At 37.6% G+C, this 26,783-nt stretch overlaps 2 protein-coding genes across 3 annotated transcripts in view; one reads left to right on the top strand and one right to left on the bottom strand.

Moving 5' to 3' along the window:
* Nucleotides 1-22,870, top strand: part of LOC121872958 — a 34,819-nt gene extending 11,949 nt beyond the window's left edge. Inside the window, exons 3-7 of one of the 2 annotated variants that reach the window (XM_042376103.1) lie at nucleotides 6,747-6,871; nucleotides 11,082-12,211; nucleotides 16,506-16,716; nucleotides 19,584-19,707; nucleotides 22,693-22,870. In XM_042376103.1, the coding sequence (XP_042232037.1) occupies nucleotides 6,747-6,871; nucleotides 11,082-12,211; nucleotides 16,506-16,716; nucleotides 19,584-19,707; nucleotides 22,693-22,846 (1,744 nt within the window). In that variant the 3' untranslated portion in view covers nucleotides 22,847-22,870. Of the gene's footprint in view, nucleotides 1-4,286; nucleotides 4,387-6,746; nucleotides 6,872-11,081; nucleotides 12,212-16,505; nucleotides 16,717-19,583; nucleotides 19,708-22,692 lie in introns of those variants that run through there. The other variant, XM_042376104.1, reaches the window with a different exon arrangement.
* LOC121872959 (actin-related protein 8-like) overlaps nucleotides 1-26,783 on the bottom strand; it is an 83,310-nt gene that overhangs the window by 45,604 nt on the left and 10,923 nt on the right. The gene's annotated exons all lie outside the window — the stretch shown is intronic.

Genomic DNA, 26,783 nt, shown 5'->3' with positions numbered 1-26,783 from the left:
TCCTTTCACCCACTTAAATACTTCTATCATATCTCCCCACACTCTTCGTCTTTCTAGGGAATGTAAGTTTAGTTTCTTTAACCTATCTTGATATGGAAGGTTTCTAAGTCCCGGAATCATTGTCTTCATTCTTCGCTGCACCGACTCCAGTGAATTGATATCCATTCTATAATAAGGGCACCAGAACTGAACCGCATAATCGAGGTGCGGCCTGACTAGCGCAAGATATAGTTGCAATAAGACCTCTGCACTCTTATTACTTACACTTCTAGATATAAAACCCAATACTCTGTTTGCCTTATTTCGAACACTAACACACTATTTTATAGGCCGTACGTCCGGGCTTACAAGTACCCCTAGGTCCCTTTCACAAGTCGACTTCTCTAGGTTGATGTTGTAAAGGCTGTATACATTGACAGTATTTGTTCTTCCAATATTAAGTACGCTGCACTTGCATCATGCCCTGAATTAATCTGCCGCCCTATTTTGGTGTCATCCGCAAACTTGCTTATGTCACTACTGATCCCAGTATCTAGATCGTTTATGTAGATCATGAACAAGAGTGGGCCTAGTACTGACCCCTGGGAAACCCCACTGGGTACACGGCCCCACTCAGATTTAACACCATCTACGCTGACCCTCTGCGTTCTATTGGTGAGCCATGATTTTATCCAATTTAAAACTTTCCCCTCTATGCCATGAGCCATAATTTTTCTGAGAAGCCTCTGATGCGGTACTCTGTCAAATGCTTTGCTAAAGTCTAAGTAAATAACATCGTAATTTTCGTCATTATCTACTACCTCGAAGACTTATATATATATATATATATATATATATATATATATATATATATATATATATATATATATATATATATATATATATATATATATATATATATACATATATATATATATATATATATATATATATATATAACATACATACATATATATTTCATGTAGATTCACAATGGAAACGTGGATAAGATAAATATTGATAAAACCACACAGGAAAAAGGGAAACAATGGGACACCTTACTTTTCGTCTCTATTCAAGACATCTTCAGGGGCAACTGAATTACAAGGACTCAGAGATGCTTATGTACAATCACGTGCCATAGTTTCGATGCACCCTCTACCGCTACTCCTGGCTCGAGGGAAGTCGTAGTCAGGGCTGCAAACCGAACGGTCCCTCGTGTATAGTGATGATTAATAGTGTCGTGAAGTCACTAAAAAAACCCGTATCGTGTATATATTCTCTCAAATATTACATCATGAATTGCTATTCGTACAATACAGCGAAGCTTCGAGCTACCACATTGCACCACTGAACGATGGGGTGGGGGGGACGCTACGTTCGGTATGAAGCCAAGGATACGACTTTCATCGAGTCAGGAGATCTACATGAAATATATATTTCATGTAGATCCACACTGAAAACGTGGACAAGATAAATCTTATCTTAATGAAACCACACAGGGAAAGGTAAACACTGGAACACCTTGGCTTTCGTCTTTATTCAAGACATCTTCAGAGGCAACAGTTGCCTATGAAGTTGTCTTGATCAAGACGAAAGCTAAGGTACTCCAGTGTTTACCATTTTCTGTGTGGTTGTAATATATATATATATATATATATATATATATATATATATATATATATATATATATATATATATATATATATATATATATATATATATATATATATATAGTTGTACAATGCAGTGCTTAGGAGTGGCTAGGTGAGGAGGAGCTGCTCAGAGCACTAGCGTAGGGACGGGGGGGGCGGTCGCGCCCCGGGCGGCACTTTTGGGTCTGCTCATCACCCATATCTGCAGCTACTGGAGACGTTAATCCATCCCTTTGTATCGGCGGCAAGTTAATCCTTGTCGTGTCTGACCTAACACCTGACCCACATCATCACGGCCACGTCATGAGCTACGTACCCTTGCTATGCGGCCCCCCGCCACACACACAACCTGTAACCTGTTGAGGATTAAGGAAACAACTTCAAACAAGTACGCCAGTGAGCTCATGTGGTGTGGGTCAGGTGTTAGGTCAGATACGACGAGAGATTAACTTGCCGCCGATACAAAGGGAAGGATTAACGTCTCCAGTAGCTGCAAAACCATGCAGTCTCGGGTCATATCAGTTCATGTACAGCCGACCAATCCACCAGTTACAAGCAATTCACTTCAGTTCTGCACAAGTCTCCATCGTGACAAGACGAGTGAGTCACTGTGCAATATGTATTTTTTGTGGGGGCACGGGGGGGCGGCAAACTCTGCTATGGCACACACCTAGCTATGCAAGTAAATCACTGTAGGTGCGCGTGATCTAGGTATATGCTGATAACCACAAGGAAAGAAGAAAACACGAAGTTCCCAAGCGCTTTCGTGTAATTCACATCTTCAGGGGTGAGTACAGACTAAGCAGTAAAACTTGACAAGGCTAATATACTATACATGTATATATTGCTTGACGGTTTTCAACAACATTTGTATTTGACTTTACACTAATTAAATTTTTTTATCATTCAAATTTTTTTATCATCTGTACCCTATCATCATTACAATTACTGTAACATCGAACTATATTTCTTCGTCAGAATTATTATAGCAGGTATCAAGGTTCCAATTTACATTTATAACACAGTTACAGATTCCATAAAAATATTAATACAGTATCGGTGACCAGAAAAAAGAAAATATACGGGGTAAATAATTTTCGCTAAATTAGGCTAGGATAGGTAAGGTAAGATTAGGATACGCTACAATAGGTTAGGTGACCTTTCCTCGACTTTTTTACCTTGATTCATAGTGTCACCCTTGAACAAGAAAAGGTCTAAAGTACTGTACGGTATCTAGTGCTGTCTCTTTCATGTTTCATATTAAATTTTTTTTAATCAATATGTATTCTTTTCTCCAGTTTTGCACCACAACAACTAGTATTAAACACAGAACAGCAAAAAGAAGACTGCTACACAAATTACCACTTAGTAATATACAATAATCTCCCTGTTAGCAGTAATCTTCGATTCCTGGCACAGTACTTTCCATTACCAAGACAACAAATTTGAGCATTCCAAAAAATTCCAAGAAAAATCTGTTCCGGACATTCGAACAAATTTCTGAGAGATTGCAGCATGCGCCGACACGTGCCAAGTGCATGGGTGGGTAGGCTTAGAGTGCTCATGATCACTGCAGAGTATCAAATACCTATGATTGGCTGATGCATCACACAGCCTGTCTCCTCAAACTGTAGCATCATGACACAGGCCATCCTATATCATCATATCACCATTTGGCTTGCCTGCATCACAATGCTCAAGACGACAGCATCTGCCGAGTACAACAATGCCTAATACTGTCTATACATATTATCACAAAGTCCAAGTTAGTTGAGGGCAAATTAGAGGGGGTTCATATGTACCATGTTTGAACATTACAAAGCTAACAGTCGTAATAGGTAGTGAGGTATTCATATTGTATATAATTATCATGTGTGTGGGTGTGTGTGTGTGATGTGGTACATTGCTGATGAGTGTCAAGTGAGCAATTATTGTATTCCATTATAAGAGGTCATTATAACATGGTGCCTGTAGAAGCATCCCTTACAGTTTCAATTCCTACCCTATAAATGCTACAGGATGGCTTCCTTGAGTAACAGTAATGGCTTTGCTACTTTTATTGTGGCTTTTTATAGATATAATAATTTTTTTTAAACATAAATAACATACCGGTACCTGTATTATACTGTATTTAACTGAATTTAATCAGCACTCAACCCTCATTATACCTTACATTTTCACATCCATACTAATAAATTTCCTGGTCACTTTGGCATCTTTAGCAATACTGTACTGTATTCACTTGCAAGACATTTTCCAGACATGGTGAGCTTTAAATTTTCAATTAATACATACAAGAGATTGTGAAAAAGAGACAGAACCAACATTGTTTTGACAGGTTGCAAACTTTAATGAGATGAGTCCTGATTGGCTGTGAAGATGTAATAAAACATGGCTGCTTTTATTTCAGGTGATCCGTTAAACAAAAATTTGTTGGATGAGAATCTGTTATAAGAGGTCTGCCTGTATCTACCTTTTCGCTGTTGTTAGTTCATAAAATATTCTGCAGGCCAAATGCTATTAGAACAAGAAAATTTCTTATACAACAACAGTATTAATTGTTACCCATCACTTAAAAATATGCTTTAGGATGCAATCACAAGTGATATAGTACAGTACATTCATAAAGTGCTGTATTCTACTTAGAGCGAGAGGAAGCAGCAAGACAGTGGGCACCAGTTGTGTGGCTTCATCCGGAGGAACATCACTACCCCAGTTCTGTACAATATTTTCTCCAATATGTTAAACCCAGGTAAGAGCTGCCCCTGTTATAAAGTACTGTATACCTGTTACCTGCACACTTTTTCTTTATGACATTTAAGTAACGTAACATGACTATGCTTTGGCACACTGTTCCCTCAAGAGGAATACCTGTAAAACTTTCTGGGTTAATATGGAAATCCACCAAGTGAATGCAGCAACCTCACACACATACACAACATACAGTACAGGAGCCCCCCAAATTCGCGGGGGTTAGATTCTCAAAATAGCCGTGAATCGCCAAATCCGCGAATAACATTTACGGACAAAGAAATGTATATTTCCTCTATGTGTTTGCCCTTAGGACAATTATTTCTTTTACCTGTATTGTATATGTACTGTACTGTTTATGTGTGTGTGTGTGTGTGTGTGTGTAGACACACACACACACAAAACACATACAAATAAATAATAATGGGAAAATACTCTCACAAATAATCAGAAACAAGTTTATTCAAAATGTGACAGTCTACCCTCAAGTCCGTGCTTTATCAATAAAGTAATAAAGCACGGACTTGAGGGTAGACTGTCACATTTTAAATAAATTTGTTTCTGATTATTTGTGAGACTATTTTCCCATTATTATTTATTTGTATGTGTTTTGTGTGCGTGTCTACACACACACACACACACACACACACACACACACACACACACACACACATTTACAATACAGTGACCCCTCGGTTAACGAACTCAATCCGTTCCAGAAGGTCGTTCGTTAACCGAAAAGTTCGTTAACCGAAACCATTGTTTCAATGGGTTTTTGGGTAATTGGTTCCAGCTCACCGAAAATTTCCTAAATTCAACAAAAATGGTAGAAAAGTTCACTTACTTTGAGGTGTGTATGTAGAAGGCTCCTGGATGATGATGATAATGATGGGATTTAGAATGGGGGTGGAGAAGGAAGAAGAGAAGACATTGGGGTGGAAGAGAAGTCACCCCATGGTGCCATTTCACCCATAAAATTTTAGCTCTCTTGGTGTAATTCAAGATTATTTTCTTTAAATCAACACTGCACTGCATTATATATTGTCAATATGTAAAATATATTTCAAAATGACCAATAATTTGCTTGGAAACACAGAAAAAAGCGTTTAGTTGAAGAGAGTCTCAAGCAAGATGTTACCTCCAGTGAAAACAGAGAGAGACTAACGCCTGTTTGCTGTGTTAAGAGGCTGGTTACCGCGCATTAAACTAGTCACTTTACCTTCAATTATGTTCAATAATTGTTAAAATGACTAAAAAATTGAATATTAAACTTTTAAAATTATTGAATAGTATAAACTTCTTGATATTTACTAAAATAGTAAGGAATTTAAGCCCTAGAATCGATTAATGTATTGGCGGACTGATACTAAAGCCGGTTGCCCGGTCAGTGCAAGCGAAAACATGTTGAGGTCTGTTCGTAAGAAATTCGTTAACCGAATTTTTGTTCGTTAACCGAATTGAAGATCCTTATGGGAGGCAGTTCGTTAACCGAAATTTCGTTAACCGAGGCGTTCGTTAAACGAGGGGTCACTGTACAAGTAAAGGAAATTACTATCTCTAGAACAAATGGCTCCTTGTCCCAGCCGCAAAAATGCCGGGAACTTTAAAACTACCCACAGACATTCTTGGGTACATCCAGGGTGTCATCCGTGAATAATAGAAGACCGTGAAATAAAAATCCGCAAACTTGGGGGACCCCCTGTACAGTATTTTACAAAAATGAGAGAGTCTATTTTTGAGAACCTTTTTGTGAGTGAAAAATTTTCCAGCAACTTAAAAGAGCCTTTTTGTCCATTAGCATACAAAGTCATGTAAAATTCAAATACGTACAGTGATATCTCCTGTAACCGGAACAATTGGTGCAGAGCACTTATGGGAATGAGAGATTTCTGGGTAACTAGACGACTCTCTCAGAGCCGGAAAAAATCCCTTAGCCCCAGAATTTTTCGGGGAACGGTAAAATGTTCTCAGAAGTTCCAGAAATTGTCCATTACATCATCTCTTGAACCCGGAAAAATATTCCCCATCCCCAGAATTTTCTGGGTAGTACTGCAATTTTTTTTTTTTTAATTTCCAGAAAATGTGCCCAATTTTCATCTCTCAAACCCGGAAAAAACTCCCCCATCCCTGGAATTTTTCAGAAAATGTGGCCCCCCCCCCTCAGAAAATCGTTCCTAAAGGTAGAATTTTCTGGAAAATTCCGGCCTGAGAATGACTTTCCGAGTAAATTTCAATTCTGGCTATCAGAAAGTTCCAGGTTTGAGGGATTCCAGCTAACGAAGATATTACAGAACTGTAATTAAATATTTAAAGTGTAGTGCTCACAAACTACTCATACTCAATGGTTTTTCAATATTATAGCACAGCAGGGGCAGGGAGCAAGGAGCCTGGAACTAATGTGATCAGTGATACTGTCACCTCCATACCATTGCTACCTACTGGAAAATCCAGCCAGGGGTCCTATCTTCTAGCTCCACACAATTTTGGTAAGATAACCATAAGTACTGTACCAGTAACATATTTCTGAACTTTTCATTTGTGATGGAATCTAATATTCATAAAATGATTGTACAGGTAGATGCAAATAAGCACAAACAAATTTTAGGCTTGAAATTAACTTTATTTACTGGTCAACTGGCATGGTAACCTCAAAAAGTTACTAATCTGACTCAAGCTTTATACCCTAAAAATCCATGATTGAGCAAACTTGAACCATAGATACTAAATACAATACAATGCTTTGTACCTGATTACAGTATAGTACAGTATTCTCTTTTTGAATGTGGACATTACAGTATTCCATTATCAAAATACTTGTATTTTCGGGTAGATATACGTAACCCCCTTTTTTTTAAGTAGCACAATTGTAAAATAACATAAGCAAGGTAGGTAATATGGTTTATGAATGCTATGAAAAGAGATACAGGGAGGTGTGAGTTTGCTTCAGCCTTTTGATTTACTATGTAGGCCTTTAATTTACATCTGTGATAATATTCCCTGCACTTAAAATTTTTACTGTAGTACTTGTTTTTCAATATTTTATATCAGTTTTGCATTTGTATTCGTAATGCAAGACTCATTACTACAGCCACATCCGTGTACAGTAAGTCCTGGCTTAACGTCGGGGTTACGTTCCTGAGCCTCCCTTTGCCCCATAAAATATATTACATATACAGAAAATCAATGCCATTTCTATAGAAAATAGTGCATACATATAAGACTACCAAGTTTGTATTGGTACTCACTGATGGGCGGAGGTGGTAGAGAGAGTGTGTGGTGGGTAGTGAAGCAGAGGAGGCGGATGGCGGGAGCGGAGGAGGAGGGTGTCACCGAGACTCTGCGCCAAGCCGAGAGAGCATAGTGCGGCCAGACAAAAGCGGGTGATGCACCGTAAAATGTAGTCTGTGACGACGCAAAACGACTTTGTAAAGGATCACCGGGACGTTAAACTAATTTTTAGTCTCTTAAAGTTTAGCGACGTAATACCGAAACAACGTTAAGCAGGACAACGTTAAGTGCAGACTTACTGTACCACCCCAGCCAAACTGTGAGCTATGTTATAATTACAGTATTTTTCTACTTGTAATTTAGAATAGATACATATTTTCTTGTTACCATGTTACATGCACACTCAATCTTAAATGCAGAATGCACAAAAAAATAAAAGATAAATAATTATCATATGGTTAGTAGCCAAATGGCAATAATATGTACAGTATTTTTTAACTTATTTATTGATAATTTTTTTTTATTTATTCCTCACATTTACTGGTACTGTATACTGTATATTATTTTAAGAAAATTTTGGCTACAGGAGGAAAATACATAAATTTTTTTTTACTAAATATTCCCTGTTGAAATGGGGTGTGTGTCTTATTTGTCCGTGTGTGTTATACAGGTTTGCCTTAAAATACAGTACTTGTACTATATGTGCTTTTAATGTTTACTGTTTGTAAATTAGTGATATGGGACAGCTTTTATCCATACTTTCAAAGGTATGTACAAGTATTGTATACCAGCCTTGGTTATCATGGCGAGCTACAAGTTGTTACCTCAGGATTTATTCTGTTATGGAAGTGAGAGGATTATAGGGAGCCCTAAAGGTTTTGGAAAAAAATCTTAGCTACAGCTTCTTCTCTAGGACAGAAGACAGTTTTGAGGATATAAAAAAAAATCTTGTCTGTAGTAGCAACTAATGATTGAACTACTGTACAGTACTGTACCTACCTTTTTTTCTATGCTATAGGGGGTCCCCGGGTTACGAACGGGTCCGTTCTTGAGGACATTCTTAAATCGGATTTGTACACAAGTCGGAACACATGTTGTGTGCATACCATTACTTACAGAACACTGTTAAAATCCCACTATATCATAGCCTAAGTCCTTATAAACATCTAAAATCACTTAATTTAAGACCAAAGAAGAAATAGAATGAACAAACTACAGTAGAACGTTGATTTAAAGTGATTCAATTTAAGATTATTGATTTAAAGCGACACCCACAATTAAGGACAATGTTTTAATTTAAAGTGAATCTTTCCTATTTTGCGTGAGGCAATCTGACGCATCATAATTTAAATTCGTGCCTAATATTTCTCTGGGCACGCTTCACTGTCCTAAGGGCAAAGCTGTATTGTACATGTACTCAAAATAATGTACTAAATGATTACTAAAATCTTTGTCTAGTGCAAACTCTAACATGTTTATCTTCAAATTGATCACTATCTTATAAGAATTCCAGCAATGTAAATTATATTCTCCCCGGTCACTTCTGTGACATTTTATAAATAAAAACTCAATCTGAAGGACATAAATAAACAAATAAATACAGGTGCTCCTCTACTTAAGAACATTCAACTTACAAACTTTCAGAGATACAATCATCATCACTGAGGGAGGTTACCTGCCAGAACAGGTGTTTAATGTGGATGAGACTGGATTATTTTGAAGAAAATTCCAGATAGAACAAACATTATCTAAGAGGAGAGAGTGAGCCAGGTTTTAAGGCTGTATTAAAGGGTATAGCTGTACTAAATATCCATAATCTTTTCATTTTTACAATATGTTTGGTATCTACAAGAGTAAAGGTGGACTTGCAAACCATTGGACTTACAAACGAGCCTCAGGAACATAACTCGTTCGTTCTTAAGTAGAGGAGCACCTGTACTTCACTTGACCTTCGGCCCAAACTGTCAAACGTGTGACTGTCACCCCCCCCCCCATCTACCCAGCCAGGGTTTGGTGGTTAAGTATAGGCTTTAAGTATTTATCTTATATAATATTACAGACTAAAGTTATCAGAATATGTTTTGCATTGCTAGAATCCTTGCAAGACAGTGAATAATTTGAATATAAATGACATATATTTTGCTCAAGATAAAATTTGTATCCCTTTGTAATAAAATTAATTAGAACATGTCAGTTCAGTGACATTTTATAAGAGAAAAACTTAAAAGTCACTCTAAAGGACATAAATAAATAAGCACTAGACCTTGGCATCAACTGTCAAACATATCATCCCCCCCCCCATCTTCCCATCAGCTGATGACTAGTAAACAGACCATTTCACTTCCCATAATTTTAGCTGTGTTGATTTATGAGTGTTTGTTTTAACATAATACTACAAAAGACAATGTTTTGTTTATTCTAGGAGATGGGCTGAGGTGCATCTGGGTAGACTCTCAGTCTTTTTAGTATTTTGTGTTTCTCTTAAGTACCAAACTAAATTATTCCATTGAAACAACACTTCAATTTAGTGCGAATTCGGTTTAAAGCGACCTCTCTTGGAACGTATCTCGTGTTATTTTGATGTTCTACTGTAGAGTAAATGAAAGTAAAAAATAAGTCATCGGGTAAATAAGATATTGTAAATTTCAAGTTTAACCCATTCGTATCAGCGGGCGTTTTAAGTCAGACGTTTGTAAATTGGGGACCCCCTACTGGTATTTCTCTCTGACAGCAAACAAAGCCTCAGGTTTAGGATATAAAAAAAGAACAAAAGAAGACATGTACAAATCATAAGTACACATATTGTTTTGTTCACATTTTCTTATTGAAATGAAAGTCTTAGTTAAAAAAAAAAGTTTAATAGCAATACTTGTCACCCATATTACAGATTTACTTAACAACATCTAACATTGTGGTAGCTCCTACCAAATATCTCTAGAATGTCATAGGAGGGCTCTGACTCTTAGCTTTTGTAGAAAAGGTGGCTAGAAAAGAGCTATAGTCTGAAGGCCCACCTCAAAGGCAGTCAGCAAAAAAATGCATTGAATACTTATTAGATTGGTCTCAAATTCTACAGACAGCAGATGTAGCCTTGGTATGGAGTGTGCTCATTGAACAGGCTTGGCTCAATAGACTTATCTCTGGAAAGCAACATTTGAATCAAATCCTCCCTTTTTTTTTGGGTGGATGTTGTCATGGGAAGGGAAAGGCATTTGATGTTTCCAAAAGTGTTAGTAAATCAATTTCTAACTTGTTTAATTGGAGGTGCTTTAAAGAGAGAGAGAAGAAAGAAGAGTCCTTGAGTAAGAGACTTTCTTACAAAAGCTGCCTAGCTTTCTGGCCCAGCTAGGAAAAATAAACTTTAGTTTTACAGTACTGAAGTTTACGATCTTCTCTGCTGCAAATATTTGAAACTATTAAAAAAAAAAAAAAAAAAACAGGTACAAATTTACTTTTTATTATTTCCAGAATGCTCCAACTGTCCTTTACCCAGATTTCTATTTAGCAAGAAGCCCAGCAAACATCATTCTCCACCAGTCTATGCAACCATCCACTCCTGCCCTCTGTCAGCTAATAGAAGAGGAGGCAGAAGTACTGATTATTTACATAATAGTCATCCCAGTCATCTTAATGAAGAAAACACTGAAAAGCCATTATCTCTAACCACAGAAACACAAGACAAAAACCTGTCAACACAAACCACAAGTAAATCTCTAGATGAAAGCTCTAGTGTTTCTTTACCAGCTACCAATCTTACAGCTCAACCACTTTCACTTCCATTATTATTCAACCAAATGACAATGGGATCTAAAAATAGTTTCAAAAATTTCTCGGTCACAACGGAACAAACTACAAGAATCACAATACCATTAAATCCCCGATACTCCCTAAACACTTCATTTCCAGTTGAAAAAAACACTGAGAGTCCTATTCATGATACACATATTAATCAATCACATGGGAGATATCCATCAGAAAATGCCATCTTCAATAATAATTCACGTAAAACAGGGGATATATATACGGGTATTTCAAATAGAATTTTATCTATTGATACTAACAAAGACAGCCCCAGTGCCAAAACCAATGATCAAACATCCAACTCTGGCAAGACAAGAAGCCCTTCTTTCCAGGAAGCAACACTTATCAGATATAATGAAATTTTCAATAATTCCACTCCTTCAAATGATGGAACATTCACAACACAAAAACACCTAGATTCATACACTATTGTGGAAGGAATGGATAATGCAACATCCAATCCTAGAGTGGACAATCAATATGATGACTCGAGCCAAGAGGAGAATGGGCAAGATAATCATATGATCCCCAGTAACATAGCATTGAAGCATACCACTGAAAAGCGCCATACCCCAAGAGCAATTTCCAATGATGGAGAATTGCCATATGAACAACAATTTACTGTGACCTACTGGATGTTTTATCCCTTTAACAATGGCAAAGATATATGCACTGCCAATCTGGGATACTTCTTGGGTCGGATATTAAAGCCAACAATAAATGGTGTTTGCCATGGAGAAGAAATAACCATGGGTAACCATGTTGGAGACTGGGAGCATGTTTCAATACAATTTAAGGTGAGTTGCTAAGTTTAGTCTTATTCTTCATTGTATTGTATTTAACTAGATTTCATCTGCTGGATGTCATTTCATTATTTTTTCCCCTCTAAGTCCTCCACAGAAAGGACTTATAAAAATGATAGGTACCAGCAGCTCCTTCACTCTCTTATAGTCCTCTAAAGATGGTAAACCATGTTCTAGACTATGCACCTGCAGTACTATCTAAATGTACACGTCACTTTTAGGAACTGTTCACAACTTTGGGAAAATCAAAATTTCTTTTAGACATTAGCTTATAAAGCGCTTTCTCAACTTCTAAAGGAATCGACCAAGCTTATCCTAGAATCTCATCTCTAAAAGACATTCATGCTCAAAACTAAAAATCACTGAAAAAGTCTTCCCAACTTTGCTACACAAGCTTTCCTATCATATACTGTACTGTACAGTACTTGTAATGACTGAGTGACACTTTCCTCTGGAAGTTTCTTATAAACAGAAGATTTTTGTTTAATTGGAAGACTGACCCATTTTATGTATCCCTCTGGAGACCTCAAAATGAAAATGTTGACAATGAAAATCTTAGATTTCTCTCAATTCACTGAGCTAGTCAGCAAACAAGTTATTCTAGTAAAATTAAACATGTGCATGCAGAAGAGTAAAAAATAATAATAATAATATACAGTACAGGTATCCCTCATTATCCAAATGGGTTTGATTCCTTGAAAGACATTTGGATAGGTAATGGTATAATAAATGGGAGAAATAGGGCTTGGTTCCCAACGAACAAAAAAAAATTACATATATATATATTTTTTTTTTTTGCAACAAAGCTTACTGTTTTAGTTTATTCTTATGCTTTGCACATAATTACTGAAATATTACTAAAGGTGTTATACTTAATAAAAATTAATAAACTAAATATGTTTACTGCTGTACTACAGTACAGTACATTACCATACATTGAGCTTCCCCCCTGTTCATGATGCTAGATTACCTCAAGCTTGGTTTCAATTATCATAGGTTTGCAGGGTCTTTAAACTATGGTGGGGATAAAAGAGGAATCTCCGCTATGCCTGGATGCCAATGCATATAGATTCACTAGAGGATGGCACAAATACAGATGGATAAAGAAAGAGCACTTCACTTGCACTGAACAGTGAGTTAATGGAGCATAAGAGAATGTGGGAGGGGGTTGATGTCATGTGCCTTGACTGAGAGTATGTTCTTGTACATCTTGAGGCCAAAATGGCCGCCTCCTACTGACTCCTGGGCTGCGCCTGGCAGCAATTTAAAGTTTTTATCGGACCAACATTTGGATAAGCAAATTTTCAGAGTGAGGGATACCTGTACTGAAAGTCATATACGTACTGTAGGTTATATTTGTTCATGTGTGATGGGAGTGTTTAAGTGAGCATGTGGTAGCCACATTACTAGGACGGGAAGGAGGGAGGAACTGGGGGCTGTCCATGGCAGTCTGCCACTAACGGTGACGAATGTGGCACCCAATTAAAAAATGACTCATATAAAGGATGTTCCTTATATTTCCCCTGAATAAGCCAAAACATATCCATGAAAAAAAAACACTTATCCTTTAAGCTAAGCCTAGTTTAATATCCACCACTGGGATATCCCAAGCCTTCTCAGCCAAACTGCTGAAATTATACCCAGTGTGAATTTTTTCTTAAATCTGGACATACAGCCGTACTAGGAGAAATGCTTTCACTATTGTCTAAAGATGAACTAAGAGCCTCCTAAAAGGTCATAATTTTTACTGCTATAATACTGAAAAAAACAGTAAATCCTACTAAAAAATAATCTGTAAAGACCAGATAAATTTTAGGTGAAAGTCACTGAATATTATCATAAACAAGCATAGTACTGTACTGTACAGTATGTGTAACAATGCCTAAACAATCAGAGATGTGGGAGCAACACTTATTCTACAATACTACCCTAGACCTTGCCAATAAACAGTTTACAAACAATAGCTGGCCCCCAGCTAACCAGGGATGCCTATTAAAAACAACAGCTTGAACTATAGCCAAGACATAGTTGAGACGATTCCTTATGACTGCAACACCTGCATGAAGATCTAAGTGGAGAAGAAAAAATCACATACAGCACCATATACAACACCATTCTAACTTAACTGCCAATGAGGCATGCACTTGTTCTATACAGTATAGATAAGGAGTCAGATATACAGTTTACATCTTTCCTGACTGGAGTGAGAGGGGCTTCACTGAGAATGGTTTATGACAATGTCAACTGAGGGGCACGGAACAGTTGCAAGATTGAGTTAAACAGTGCCATGACTTGTCACACTCCCATGTATTAATAGCCCAGTAGATAAACCCAAAATAGGTACCTGACCGTAAAGGTGCATACCAATGCAATTTTTTGGCATAAAATGATGTGGGCATCAGTACTTAATGAAAATGATGGGTGCCACCCCAGCAATGTTGGGCAATTATTTTATGGCACCCCTCCCCCAACCCCTTTGGGCTGAATTAGGTCAAATTTGAATATTACAACAAATATGTCATATAAGATACTAAATTAAAGATAATGACACGGGAAAGCAAATTTAACATTCAAAACTAAATACAGCTACTCCCCGACTTACGACCTACTCGACTTACAACCACCAGGACATACGACCGCCTCAGTTGTACCAAAATTTTGTTAACTTACGTATTTTCGAGTCCCAACGTCAGTGATTGCACTGTGTACTGACAAAATTTTTGTTTGTAATTCACTTTAAAATGGCTGGCAAGCTTAAAAGTGAGAGTTTTGTGGTGCTGAGAAGAAAAAGAGAGAACCATTTTAGATTTTTTATGTATTATTTAAGCATTTTTGACTTACGACCGTTTCGACTTACGACCTGGATTTGGGTCCCTAACCCCATCGTAAATCGGGGAGCAGCTGTATTTATTATACTGTATTAGGTCACTAAATTAAATTTTTTCTTCAAGAATTGTTCAACATGGCATAAATTCAAACCTACCAAGAAATAATGTTAAATGAAAGTTAAAGTTATGCACAATGCACAATTATTAATGAAAATTGAATATGCAACCTTCCTGACAATTTTTATGTCCCCTTGAAATAATAAGTTGTGACAATGGAAATTGTGAAAAGTGTAAAAATAAATTCTTCTAAGGTTTATGACATGGAAAAATTACCGTATTTGCCGGCGTATAAGACACATTTTTTATTTATTTTTAATGTATCCCAAATTACCCTGCGTCTAATGAGCCCGTATTACAGATGGGAGGCCGAGCACCGTAGACGGAGGTGCCTACTTCGGTAGTCTGGGACGAGCAGTAATGCACTAAGCACAAAAATTGTGTTACTAATAATATTACCCATAATAAAATACTGAAAAAACAAGCCAAATTATCACAATCTATAATCACAAACTTATGGCAAATTTGCCGAAGACGTAAATAATGGCTTACATGGCTTAACGGCAGAGGGAAGCTCACAACATCTTACTGTACCTCCTTCCCCAGCATATGTAACCCACACCAGATACACGTCTTACAATATTTAAGGACTGTATTACCTTTAAGAAACATTTGTTTATTATCTAAATGAAAAATGTCCCTAGAAAGATTAAAGAAATGTTAACATTAAGTTCAGCCGCCAGTCAGCCATTTGAAATGACTCGATGACGCCAAAACAATAGCGATGGTGCTACACCCTGGTGGTAGATCGCGGCAACACAAAACATCACAGCCAAAAATACGAGTTTCACATCCTGTCGGTAATTCTCTTGACCAAAATATAAACAATCCACACAGCTGCTCTGATCAGAGGTAGAGTTGGGTTAGTATAATGTTGTTATATATGATTAACTACTTTATTCCAGTATACATTGTATTTACATGCACAAAATCACATGTTTTCCCCGACAAAACCACTTTAAATAATTGTATGACGAAACTTACTAAAAAAAAAAAAAAATCCACAAAATATCCTTGTAAAATAGGGGTGCGTCTTATGCGGTGGTGAGTCTTATATGCCGGCAAATACGATATATGCATGACTCCTGGTTGTTTCCCAAAGAAGAAATATTGACTTATCTGTACCGTATACTCTTCAGATACAAGCTTTTTCATTTGCCTTTGTCACTCTTTAATGAATATGGGGTTATTAGAAAAGAGACCAAAGCAGTCTTCATAAATGCGTTAGCAGTATTTGCATACCATAACAAATTTGTACCATAAAAAATTGCATAGTAATGTACTGTACTTACCAATGAATAATTCACTCATTAAACCAATTTTGTTTTAATGAAAAATAACAGGGAAGCACACCAACACAGATGTATGTGTCTGCACACACCTTTGGAGCTTACTACACATACATCCCTCACCTTCATGAATTCCTGTATGCTGGTCAAGACACAAGAGATGGAATTGCAATGTCACCCAACTACCCACGAACTGTACAACTCACAGGATCTCACCCGGTACTTTATGCTGCACGAGGATCACATGGACTTTGGGGAGCTCCAGGTAAATTCTTTCTCAACTTAAGTTTTTGAGCCACATAAAAACTGGGAGCCATCACAGACGACGGTAATTTTGCAATACATGAATGTATTTTCTACAGGTACAAGGTCATTTTTTTTTATTCAAGAACCCTAAATGATTATTATATTTTAGGACATGCAATAAACAGGAACCTAAAAATCAGCAGGATTAAAGTCTGATAATAAGATTGTAAAGAAATAAAATATTCCTAGCTATGTGGTACTGTACCAACACTACCATAGCTCAAATTAGGAAGCCTACGAGGCTGTACAGTATAATGGCTGTGAAAAAAATTTGAGAAAAGAAACAAATGTAACACTACCATAAGCACTTCATACACTGTAGCTAGTTGTTCTTTACATTAATAATAATAATATAGTACAGTTAACCCTCACTTTACGCGGTTAATGTAACCCGGAGGGTCCCGCGTAAAGTGAGAAACGCGTAAAGTGAATAACATAACATATGGGATTAATTGAAATGGAGTCCGGGCCGATCCCCAAACTCCACTTTTTGACGACACACAACTATGTTGTAGTGAAAATATTATCTTAACTTTATGATGGTATGCACACACAATTAATAATTAAGAGAAATATCAATAATATTAGGTTTTTTAACACTTACATTAGTAGAAAAAATGGCTGGGCACACGGGGATGGGCGGTTGGTTCCGAGGCAGAGGGCAGATTATTGGCCCTCACCTGTGTCACTTGTATCAATTGTATCACTATCCACCACAGAGGCTTGCAGGGCCTCTTTGTCAAACTCCCCAAAGTCCATATAAGTCCATATCCTCACCATAATTATCACTATCACTGACTTGGGCCGGCTGTGGCGGGTGAAGAACTGGTAATGTTTTGATGACTGAGCGACCTTGTGCGCACCATGTTCGCGCAGCTTACACAACATGGCGGATGGCGGGAGGTTTGGATCCAAAAATGGCGCGGCTCGCCAGCCGCTCTCCGCGTAAAGGGGTACACGCACTGCGGAATGTGAGCATCCTGGGTTCCGGCAGGGCACCGCGTAAACGTGGAAACGCGGAATGCGGGACCGCGTAAAGTGAGGGTTAACTGTACTGTACTGTATATGTACTATACTGTACTTCATTTTATATTTTAATACTGTACTGTACAGGCATCCCTAGGGTTGTGGAATTTCTGGTTACGGAATTTTGCCCTTACAGACTTGAAATTTAGACCACAATTTCGGGTTACAGAAAAAAAAATCGCCCTTGCGGAATTTTTTATTTATTTCCTAATTTAAAGATGCTAATATGAGTTGAAATTTAAAAAAAAAATAGTAAAAAAATATTTCGTGTGGATGTATCTGCTGTTAGAGGGCCGCTCACCTCCACAGTTGCCAACATTCACCACAACAATGTAGCTGCTCAGTTAGAATTCTTTCCCCAGCTTGTGTTCAGTTATGCATCTGTGTTTACAACTTTATTCGCCCTTACGGAATTTTGGTTAATTTATTAAGATTTTCAAAGAAAAAATCGTGATACACGTAGAACAAAAAATTTCACCTAAAGGATAAAATTTATTTCGTGTGGATTCTAGTGGTAGCTACAAGATGGCTGCCAGGCAGCTCACCTCACCAGCTGCTAGCAGCCACAGCAATGGCACTGCTCAGTTTGAATTCTTTCCCCAGTTTGTGTTCAGTTTTGCGTCTGTGTTACTATGTACCCTTATTCAAGATGAGTGGAAAAAGACCATCAAGTTCAAGTGAAAGCAGTGGTGATAAAAGATTCCATAAAGAAATTGCATTGAACATTAAGCTTATGTTTTAAGGAGGTAACTCCCAGTAACTCTGATCCCACATCACCTCACCACTTTCTGCAGCACTCAACATCGTCTCTGGTAAGTAAAATTTTAGTGTTTTGTGAATTTATTATCATGTTACATCATGAATGACTCATTGTATGTGGTTAAAACCATCTAATTTCATACATATACTGTACAGTATGTGCTTGGGTCACATTTTTGGTCCTCAAAAAATTTCCTTGGGAACTCATCTCAACTTTTATAATTGAAGTATATATAGGCAAATGGTTTCATGTTACAGAAAGACTTTCAGAAACAGAACCCTTCTGTAACTCAGGGGATGCCTGTACTATATCAAACAGCCTTGTCTACCTCACTCTCTAGCTACCAAGTTTTTCCTGTATTTAACAACCCTAAAGCTTCCTAATGCCAGGATAGACATTTTAGAATTCTATTCCAGTAACAACTGTACATCACCAATGACTATTCTATTAAAGAAAACTAAAAGTTTGTTGTACTTTAACCAACTGAATACTTTTCAAAATCCACAAAATAGACATATGAATTTCTTTGAACCTTCTATGCCATTTCACTTAAAATTCTCAAAGAAAACATGCCTTCCCGAGTTCCTCGTATCTTACTAAATCCATTGTGTTCTTCAAGTAACCTATTGTCTAACTTAGTTTCTACTGCTGAAAATTACAGTACAGTATATTTATAAAATTTACATACCGAGTACACAACTTTCTGAACTATTTGTTCTAAACAGGCATTCTAAGGCTATTGGTTTTCAGGTTATAAAAAAAATAATAACATTTTTAAATCACTGTAAAGGTCTTCATTTTGGTTAAATTTGTTACTTATTTTGGTCAAACAATTTATCCAATTCCTGCCCATTTTTCATATCTTTTCAGTTCATCTATATACTATGCCCATCGTTCTTTTAGTCCTTCTACCTCATTTATGTCAAAAACACTTGAAGCAAATATGTGTTTTGCAACAACCCATTCTTTTCTCTATTACAATAAGCCAAGGAATGAAAATCTACTGGATAATGTAATACTAAGCATTATGATCATCTTAGGTATCCATCAGTACATGTGGCTGCCACTTCTTAAGGATGACACAGGGATGGGCACAGCATGGAAGACCTGGCACAATGTGGACATAATAGATTTAGAAGACCCAACAGGAACATCACCACACAGGTAATATAAAAAACTATAAGCTGAAAGTGACCAGATTCAAATTTATATCTTGACCTTTAGAGTCAGACAGCACCTTATTAGGACAATACTATACAGTATCCTTTAATTACCACATTACAGTGGAGGTCACTCATCTGAGCAATGGGCTCTCTGGCTATTGATGTTTTAGCTGTGATTATGATGTTTATCCAAAATCAATTGATAACAGCTACTGCACTCAGCTCAAATTTGAAATACATTTAGAACTTTATTTTGATTTTTAATGTTTTACATTTAGATTTGAAACAAAAAAAGAATAACATTTATTGTAATGAATACAATAACCCTGTCAGTGGTATCATTGGATATTATGATGTCCATAGTACAGTACTGTACAAAGCTATCACCATTAATAAATTTTAATTTTGTGCCATATTTTGAATGCCTTAAGCGGTGCACACATAGATAATCGAGATATTAAATTCGTAATTCACCAGAAAAAATATTCATATTATTTTGTGAGCTTTCATAGAAGTCAAAAAAGATTATGCCATTCTGATTTTTTGTGCACTGGGGTATACTGACCAAATAAGATGTGCATTTAAAATGTTAAATAAATTACCTTAAAAGTGCATATCAGGTAAATGGATACATATAAGTTGAGTTTGATCTAACATTATCTCCATACAATATACTGTACTGGTAATTGTGTAATTTTACATACGGCATGTTTACCATTCTGTTAGTCATGTTATAAGATATTTCCTAAAACATGCGGATTTTAGCTGGTGCTTTAATATTTAAGTGACTGAACACAACTTTCATGGGAATAATTTTGCATAGCCCACTATATCCACCATGCCAAGTGATAAGTACTGTATGGATCTATGTCAGCACTTAAGAGAGGAAATTGGCCTGCCTCATGTAGGGTGTGAGAGCCCCAGCTAATCTGTGTCTGATCATTAAGTGTGATACTTAACCCTATGCTGGGATTCAAGGTCCCTGGCATACCCATGCCTTACTGCTTGGTCACCAATATTCAGTTGCATCATCAGATTGGTTGCGCATGTAACATGTTGGTAGGCTGATGAAACTATATATGTACTGTATTGTACTATATCTTATATGCAAAAGACTAAACCCACTAAGTCACCCTGACACATGCTCCCCAACTGGCTGATGCCCAAGAACCCACTCAGTTGGAATAATGTTTTTAACATTGGCTATGCAGTGTAGGCATCTTTTTTCTTAAATCAAATTTGGTAATTTTTCAGTAAATAGTCTATAGAAAATACAGTACTCTGCATAGGTTCCCTCATTTAAAAAACAGATGTGCTCTGAAAATATTTTAATGATTTAACCATAGACTTGCAACTGTTTTCTTAGTTGTTCGGGAGCTAGGTGAACACGTTCGGGGGCTAGCTCCCCACACATGAATGGGTTTCAAACACCTTTCTGAGTTCAAACTCTGTCTAATGATTTCTGTGGATGCCTTTAAAGGAGACAGCTTAAGACCTTTTTTTTTTTTTAAAGTTTATAATACCTGAACAGGATACGGTGGTAGAGAATTACAGGATTTAGGAAGTATTAAAACCTAATGGTATATGAACTACCTGTATATGAACAATAGAAATCGAACTGTCACTTTTTGTGATCTTTTATTATAGTACATTATTCCTTTTTATTCACAAGTTTTTGACTTTGTAGTGTTTCGAGCACTAGTGAATTCTTTAAAAGAACTGGTGCTTTTGAGAAACAAAATGTATAAAGAAAGGAGCAAAAAGTTGAGTTAAATGTCAGGTATAGAAAAAATCACAGTGAATGACAGCTGTCTGCCTCTCCTTTTCAAGGTCAGTGGTGTCATTAATGCTGTACAGATAATTATGGCACTTGATACAACTGATTGCACTTTTTATGTACAGTACAGTACAGTATCATAAATGCAAGCACATATATTTTTCTCATGCATGTTTGTTTTAAAATACAGTACAAAAAATTATAACAAGCAGTCCCTAATTTACAAAGGTTCAGTTTACAAAAATCTGACATTACGAAACCCCCCCAAAAAACTCCTGATTCAATTTATGAAAAATATTCATAATTTTTGTAATATTTTCTTAAATAATCATGAAAATATGCTAAAATAATGTCTGTTTTGCTTATTTTACTATTTTGCTTTATTATTCTTTAACTTGCAATATTATTAAGTCTACAAATAAACGTTCAATGCGCCATCATTCTCCTACAATCATTGTACAGTATAACTTATTCCTCAAACTCACTGGGGACAAGTAGAATCATCTCCAACAGGACAGTCACTCAGCCAGTTGCCTGATTGTACAATTTTCCTCATTTAACCCTCTTGCGCATCATAACACGAATTGCACAATTAAACGTTAAAAAATTCGCCAAAATTGTTTTTCTTCTCAAGACAATTGCATCAAATTTTCATGTGTCATAGACGACTACATGCTCTTGCAAGGGAAGCTTCCAGAAAATACAAAAGTTTGGGTGGAGTTCTGCTGTCCATCAATTTTCTCCCATAAGCCTTGCTGGTAGGTCCCATTTTTCTCTTTATTTTCTCTCCCATCCTCCCCACAATTAGCCATATCAAAATTCCAAAGCCACCACTAGAAAGCTCATAAAATTTTGCTTCTATAACTACATAATACCTTGGTAGGTTTGTGAAAAAGATCTCATATGATGCTGGGAACACAAATACCTAGTACAGTATTTTTTTCTTTATTCGGAGTAAAAAAATATAATACTGTAGTCTTATTCTCGTCTCACTATTTTCTTTTTCTGCTTATGTTAATGCCAAAACAATAAATGAACCCAGTGATATATAAATCATGCAAAAAAATTCTTGTGGAATAAATTGGCTACAAAACAAAGATGACCAGACACCTGCGAGTGTTCCCATATGACTTGTCTAATGTAATGTTTTTATGTGAATACTGTATCAGTGTATGTTTAATTGTCATGATGAACTTCTGTATATTACAGGCACTGGTGGTCATACAACGGACGGTGGGGAAATCCAAGCATCAAGTGCCATGTGCTCATGGTTGGCTTTTGTGAACTTGGCAGAGGCCCAACAGGAATTCAAAGAAAGAGAGTAAACTTTCCATGTCAAAATGCTAATAGCAGAACTCCATAACTTTGCAATCAATGCTCATCATGATTCATGGATTTTAATAGCCTGTAAGACTGGGATCCCATGTTATTAAAGTTAACTTTAATAACAAAGCATGGAGTTGACTTGAAGGTAGACATATACAATACAGGTAGAAGAAATTACTGTCTCTAGAACGAATGGCTCCGTCCCGGCCACAAAAATGACAGCAAACTTTAAAAACTACTCTTAGACATTTTTGGGTACTGTACATCCAGGGTGTCATCCGCGAATAATCAAGGTCCGTGAATTAAAAATCCGCAAATTGTCAGGGCATGCTGTGCTGTACAATTGTCCAACAATGTGGTGTCACAGTTTCCAAAACATTTACATCAGAATGTAATATCTGGCAATTACCAGAACTTTCTTTTTTTTTCGAGGTGGAACGCAATTTTGTGAAACAGTAACCAAAATTAAATAATAAATGCGATAAGTTTTTCTTAAGAATATTATAAAAAGAAATCATGTACTAGTTAAAAATTAGAAAAATTACAATACCTTACATAAAAAAAAAAAATATTATGAGTATGCCAAGATGGCTGCACTACTAACACGGTGCCCATTCCCCAGACTAAACTTTGTGTGAAGCACCTGAGCTCACATACACAATGATATCTTTTGATAAAAAAGTCTGAATACTGTTTGTAATTCACATTACACAATATTTCCAACCAGTTTAGTCATATAAAGTGCCAATGAAACAACTGAAAAATGCCAGAGGACTAGTATAATGAAGACACCTTTAATATTAGCTGAATACAGAAAGCAAAATATGATCAATGTTAGAATAAACTATCATCAAATCACAGACCTAACTATAATCTACAAACTTGATACTATTTCAACAATGTTTTTCAGTAAAAATTTGAAAGGGCCTCCATTCATTATAGTGGAGCGGCATAGCTACAATTTTCATAACAATTGTGCATTTAATGATGAAAGCACCAAATTTGGCACAGCGATGGAGTAATGGTATATGAACATTTTCAGATATGGAACCACTCGATACTGGATTTGAGTGGCCGCTATAAATGAGGGGCGGATCCCGTAAAAAAATTCAGGTTTCACCACGTTACTGTCTTAGTCCTGTGAGACCGTCTAATACTGCAAAGCATAGGGAAATAATAGGCTATAGGAAGAAAGAAAAGGTCAAACCCCAGTAATCACCTTGGATCAACCATTGTTTGCAATAGCCAAACAGATTCAGTGGAATTGGCCCGAAAATTAAGGCGAAGAGAAATTTATTATGATTCTGGGCGGTCTCCACATTGAAATGGCGGCTCTGAGGATGACAGGCAGTTGGTTGCAGGGTAGCAGGTGGGCAGAAACCCTGGTGCAAGCCGATATTGCCAGCCCAGGAACTGCGAACTCTTTCTTAAAGGCTGCTCACGTCACACGCACCAGGCGAGGCCATCAGATAACAGCAGCAACCCTGAACATCCTACAGCACAAGGCTTATGGCAAATACACTGAAGATGCCCAAAGTGATGGTCATGAGCCCCTAGAGTTTGGTGTCTGGTGTCAGCAAAGGGCTGAATGTTGTCCCCAGTTTCAGTACTGGGCAACCACCCTCAACCTAGAGCTAAGTATCTTTATGTTTGTTAGATCACTACGAGAATCAAACTTCTCGCTATACATGGATGCTCTGGCTGAACTGTGTCAGTGGTTCTTAGCCTTGGATCATACTCATTATTCTCGGTGGGTTCCAGTCCACCTGAAGGACATGACAGAGCTCTCGGACAAGCATCCTGATGTGTCTGCAAAGTTTCAAGCTGGACATTTCACTGCAAAAAAGACAGCCTGCCATTTTTCTGCAATGGCACTAGACCAGGCCCATAAGCAGAACAATGCCTTCATCAAAGGTGATGGTGGTGCAGTCGGTTTGACTGGAAACCCTAGTGCACTTCGGCGGTGGATGGTTGCAGGTCCAGAAGTAGCACGGGTCATTGCTGAATTTGAATCATCGCAGAAAGCTGAGCAAACCAAGGCTAACTTCCACCATCATGAGCAAGCCAACACGGCGCAGGACAAGTTTCTTCAGGATGTGAAAGCACTTACTCTTGTCATGGAAGAAATGGGAAACCCATTTGAAGAAGAAAGTGCTGACCTAATGGTTCTTCATACAAAGGAAATCTTTTGTCCAGAACACGTGAAGAATGTGCAAAATGTTGTCAAGCTTGGACGAGAACAATTCCATTCATATGTAAGAGAACGCCTTGAAGACAAGTCTAAGCCTATTGGTGACACTATTAAGCTCAACAAGCTAACACTATTCAGTTCTATGAAATCCAAGTCTCCAACTAGGAGTAAGCAGCAACTAGCCTTCGACTATGGATTCTTCTCCAGGCTGTACATAGCCTGTCAAACAAGAGAGGGTGATTTGGACGAATTCTTCAAGCATGAAAACCAGGCCTATCCACCAGCACTCTCCAGTAATGGGAAACTCCGCTTCAGCAAGAAAGCAGACTTACTCACACCTCTTGAACAGCTTGCTGACAAGATCACTGACGCTCCACATGTCACCTCAATTATACTCGATGGACCTGCCGTTGTGGAAATGTTGAAGCCAGGAGGCAGTAGGACATTTCAAGAATACAGCACAGCTGTATTCATTCCCTATATTGAATCACAGCTCGAATATCGATCTCGACTTGACCTGGTATGGGATTGCTACCTGAAATCTGGGAGCTTAAAAGCAACAGTAAGATGTAACCGTGGCAAGGGCATTCAAAGAAGCGTCACTGTCTCTGGTCCTCTACCTAGCAACTGGCAAAATTTTCTCAGCAACAGTGACAACAAAGAGAAACTCTTCAGCTTCCTGTCAGAACAGGTTATTCAGTTGGTTGTCAAAGAAAGTAAACAGCTGGTTGTCACAGACAAGAAACAGGTACTCACTGTTCCACCCCGGAAGGACACAGCCAACTTGGCACCATTCAACCACGAAGAGGCCGACACTAATATGATGGTTCATGCAGCTGATGCCTTGGAATGTGGTCATCGGCGAATACTCATTCGTACCGTCGATACAGATGTTGTCATCCTTGCAGTTGCTCTAGCGAATGAACGGAGTGAGGTACTAGATGAACTATGGCTTACCTTTGGCACAGGAAAGAATCGATGTTACATAGCAGCACATCAGATTGCAAAGGCCCTGGGACCTGAGAAGTTGAGAGCTCTTCCAGTGTTTCACGCAATAACGGGCTGCGACACGGTATCTGCCTTTGCAGGTCATAGCAAGAAGGCAGCCTGGGCCACATGGAATGCATTTCCAGAAGTGACAACCGCCTTCCTCAGTCTGGCTTCCACCCCAAGTGAGCTGCCTGATGGTGTCCTGTCGACACTGGAGAGATTCATCGTGCTGCTCTATGACCGTACGAGCACATGCTGTGACGTGAACATGCTGAGAAAGAAACTGTTTTCAAGAAAATCAAGATCACTGGAGCATCTCCCACCAACACGAGCAGCTCTGGAGCAGCACATAAAGAGAGCTGCTTATCAGGCTGGACATATCTGGGGACAGGCCACAATAGCGTTTGTCAGTCTGCCATCACCATGTGACTGGGGTTGGATAAAGTCGGGAGATGAGCTGGAACCACTCTGGACCACACTATCTGAAGTGTCAAAGTCATGCCACGAGCTCATCTCTTGCGGTTGCAGAAAACACTGCGGTGGCAAGTGTAGGTGCAAAAAAGCTGCACTTAAATGCACTGAACTGTGTGCATGTGAAGGTGGCTATTAAGGCCAAATATCTACAGAGATTCGGCCTCAATAGCTGAATGTTTAGAAAAAATTTTAAGTTTTGGGAGTTCGGAAAATTTGTATGTTAATTTTCCAGTGTAATGCTTTTACTTGTCTTTTTCATTGTAATAAACTTCGAAAACTATCACAAATGATTTTCGTAACCCGGATTATGTATATTGAG

This window comes from Homarus americanus, unplaced genomic scaffold (assembly GCF_018991925.1).
Source record: "Homarus americanus isolate GMGI-L3 unplaced genomic scaffold, GMGI_Hamer_2.0 scaffold11022, whole genome shotgun sequence".
NCBI classification, from domain to species: Eukaryota; Metazoa; Arthropoda; class Malacostraca; order Decapoda; family Nephropidae; genus Homarus; species Homarus americanus.
Note: the sequence above shows the minus strand (reverse complement) of the source record. Positions and strands in the feature narration are given on the sequence as shown.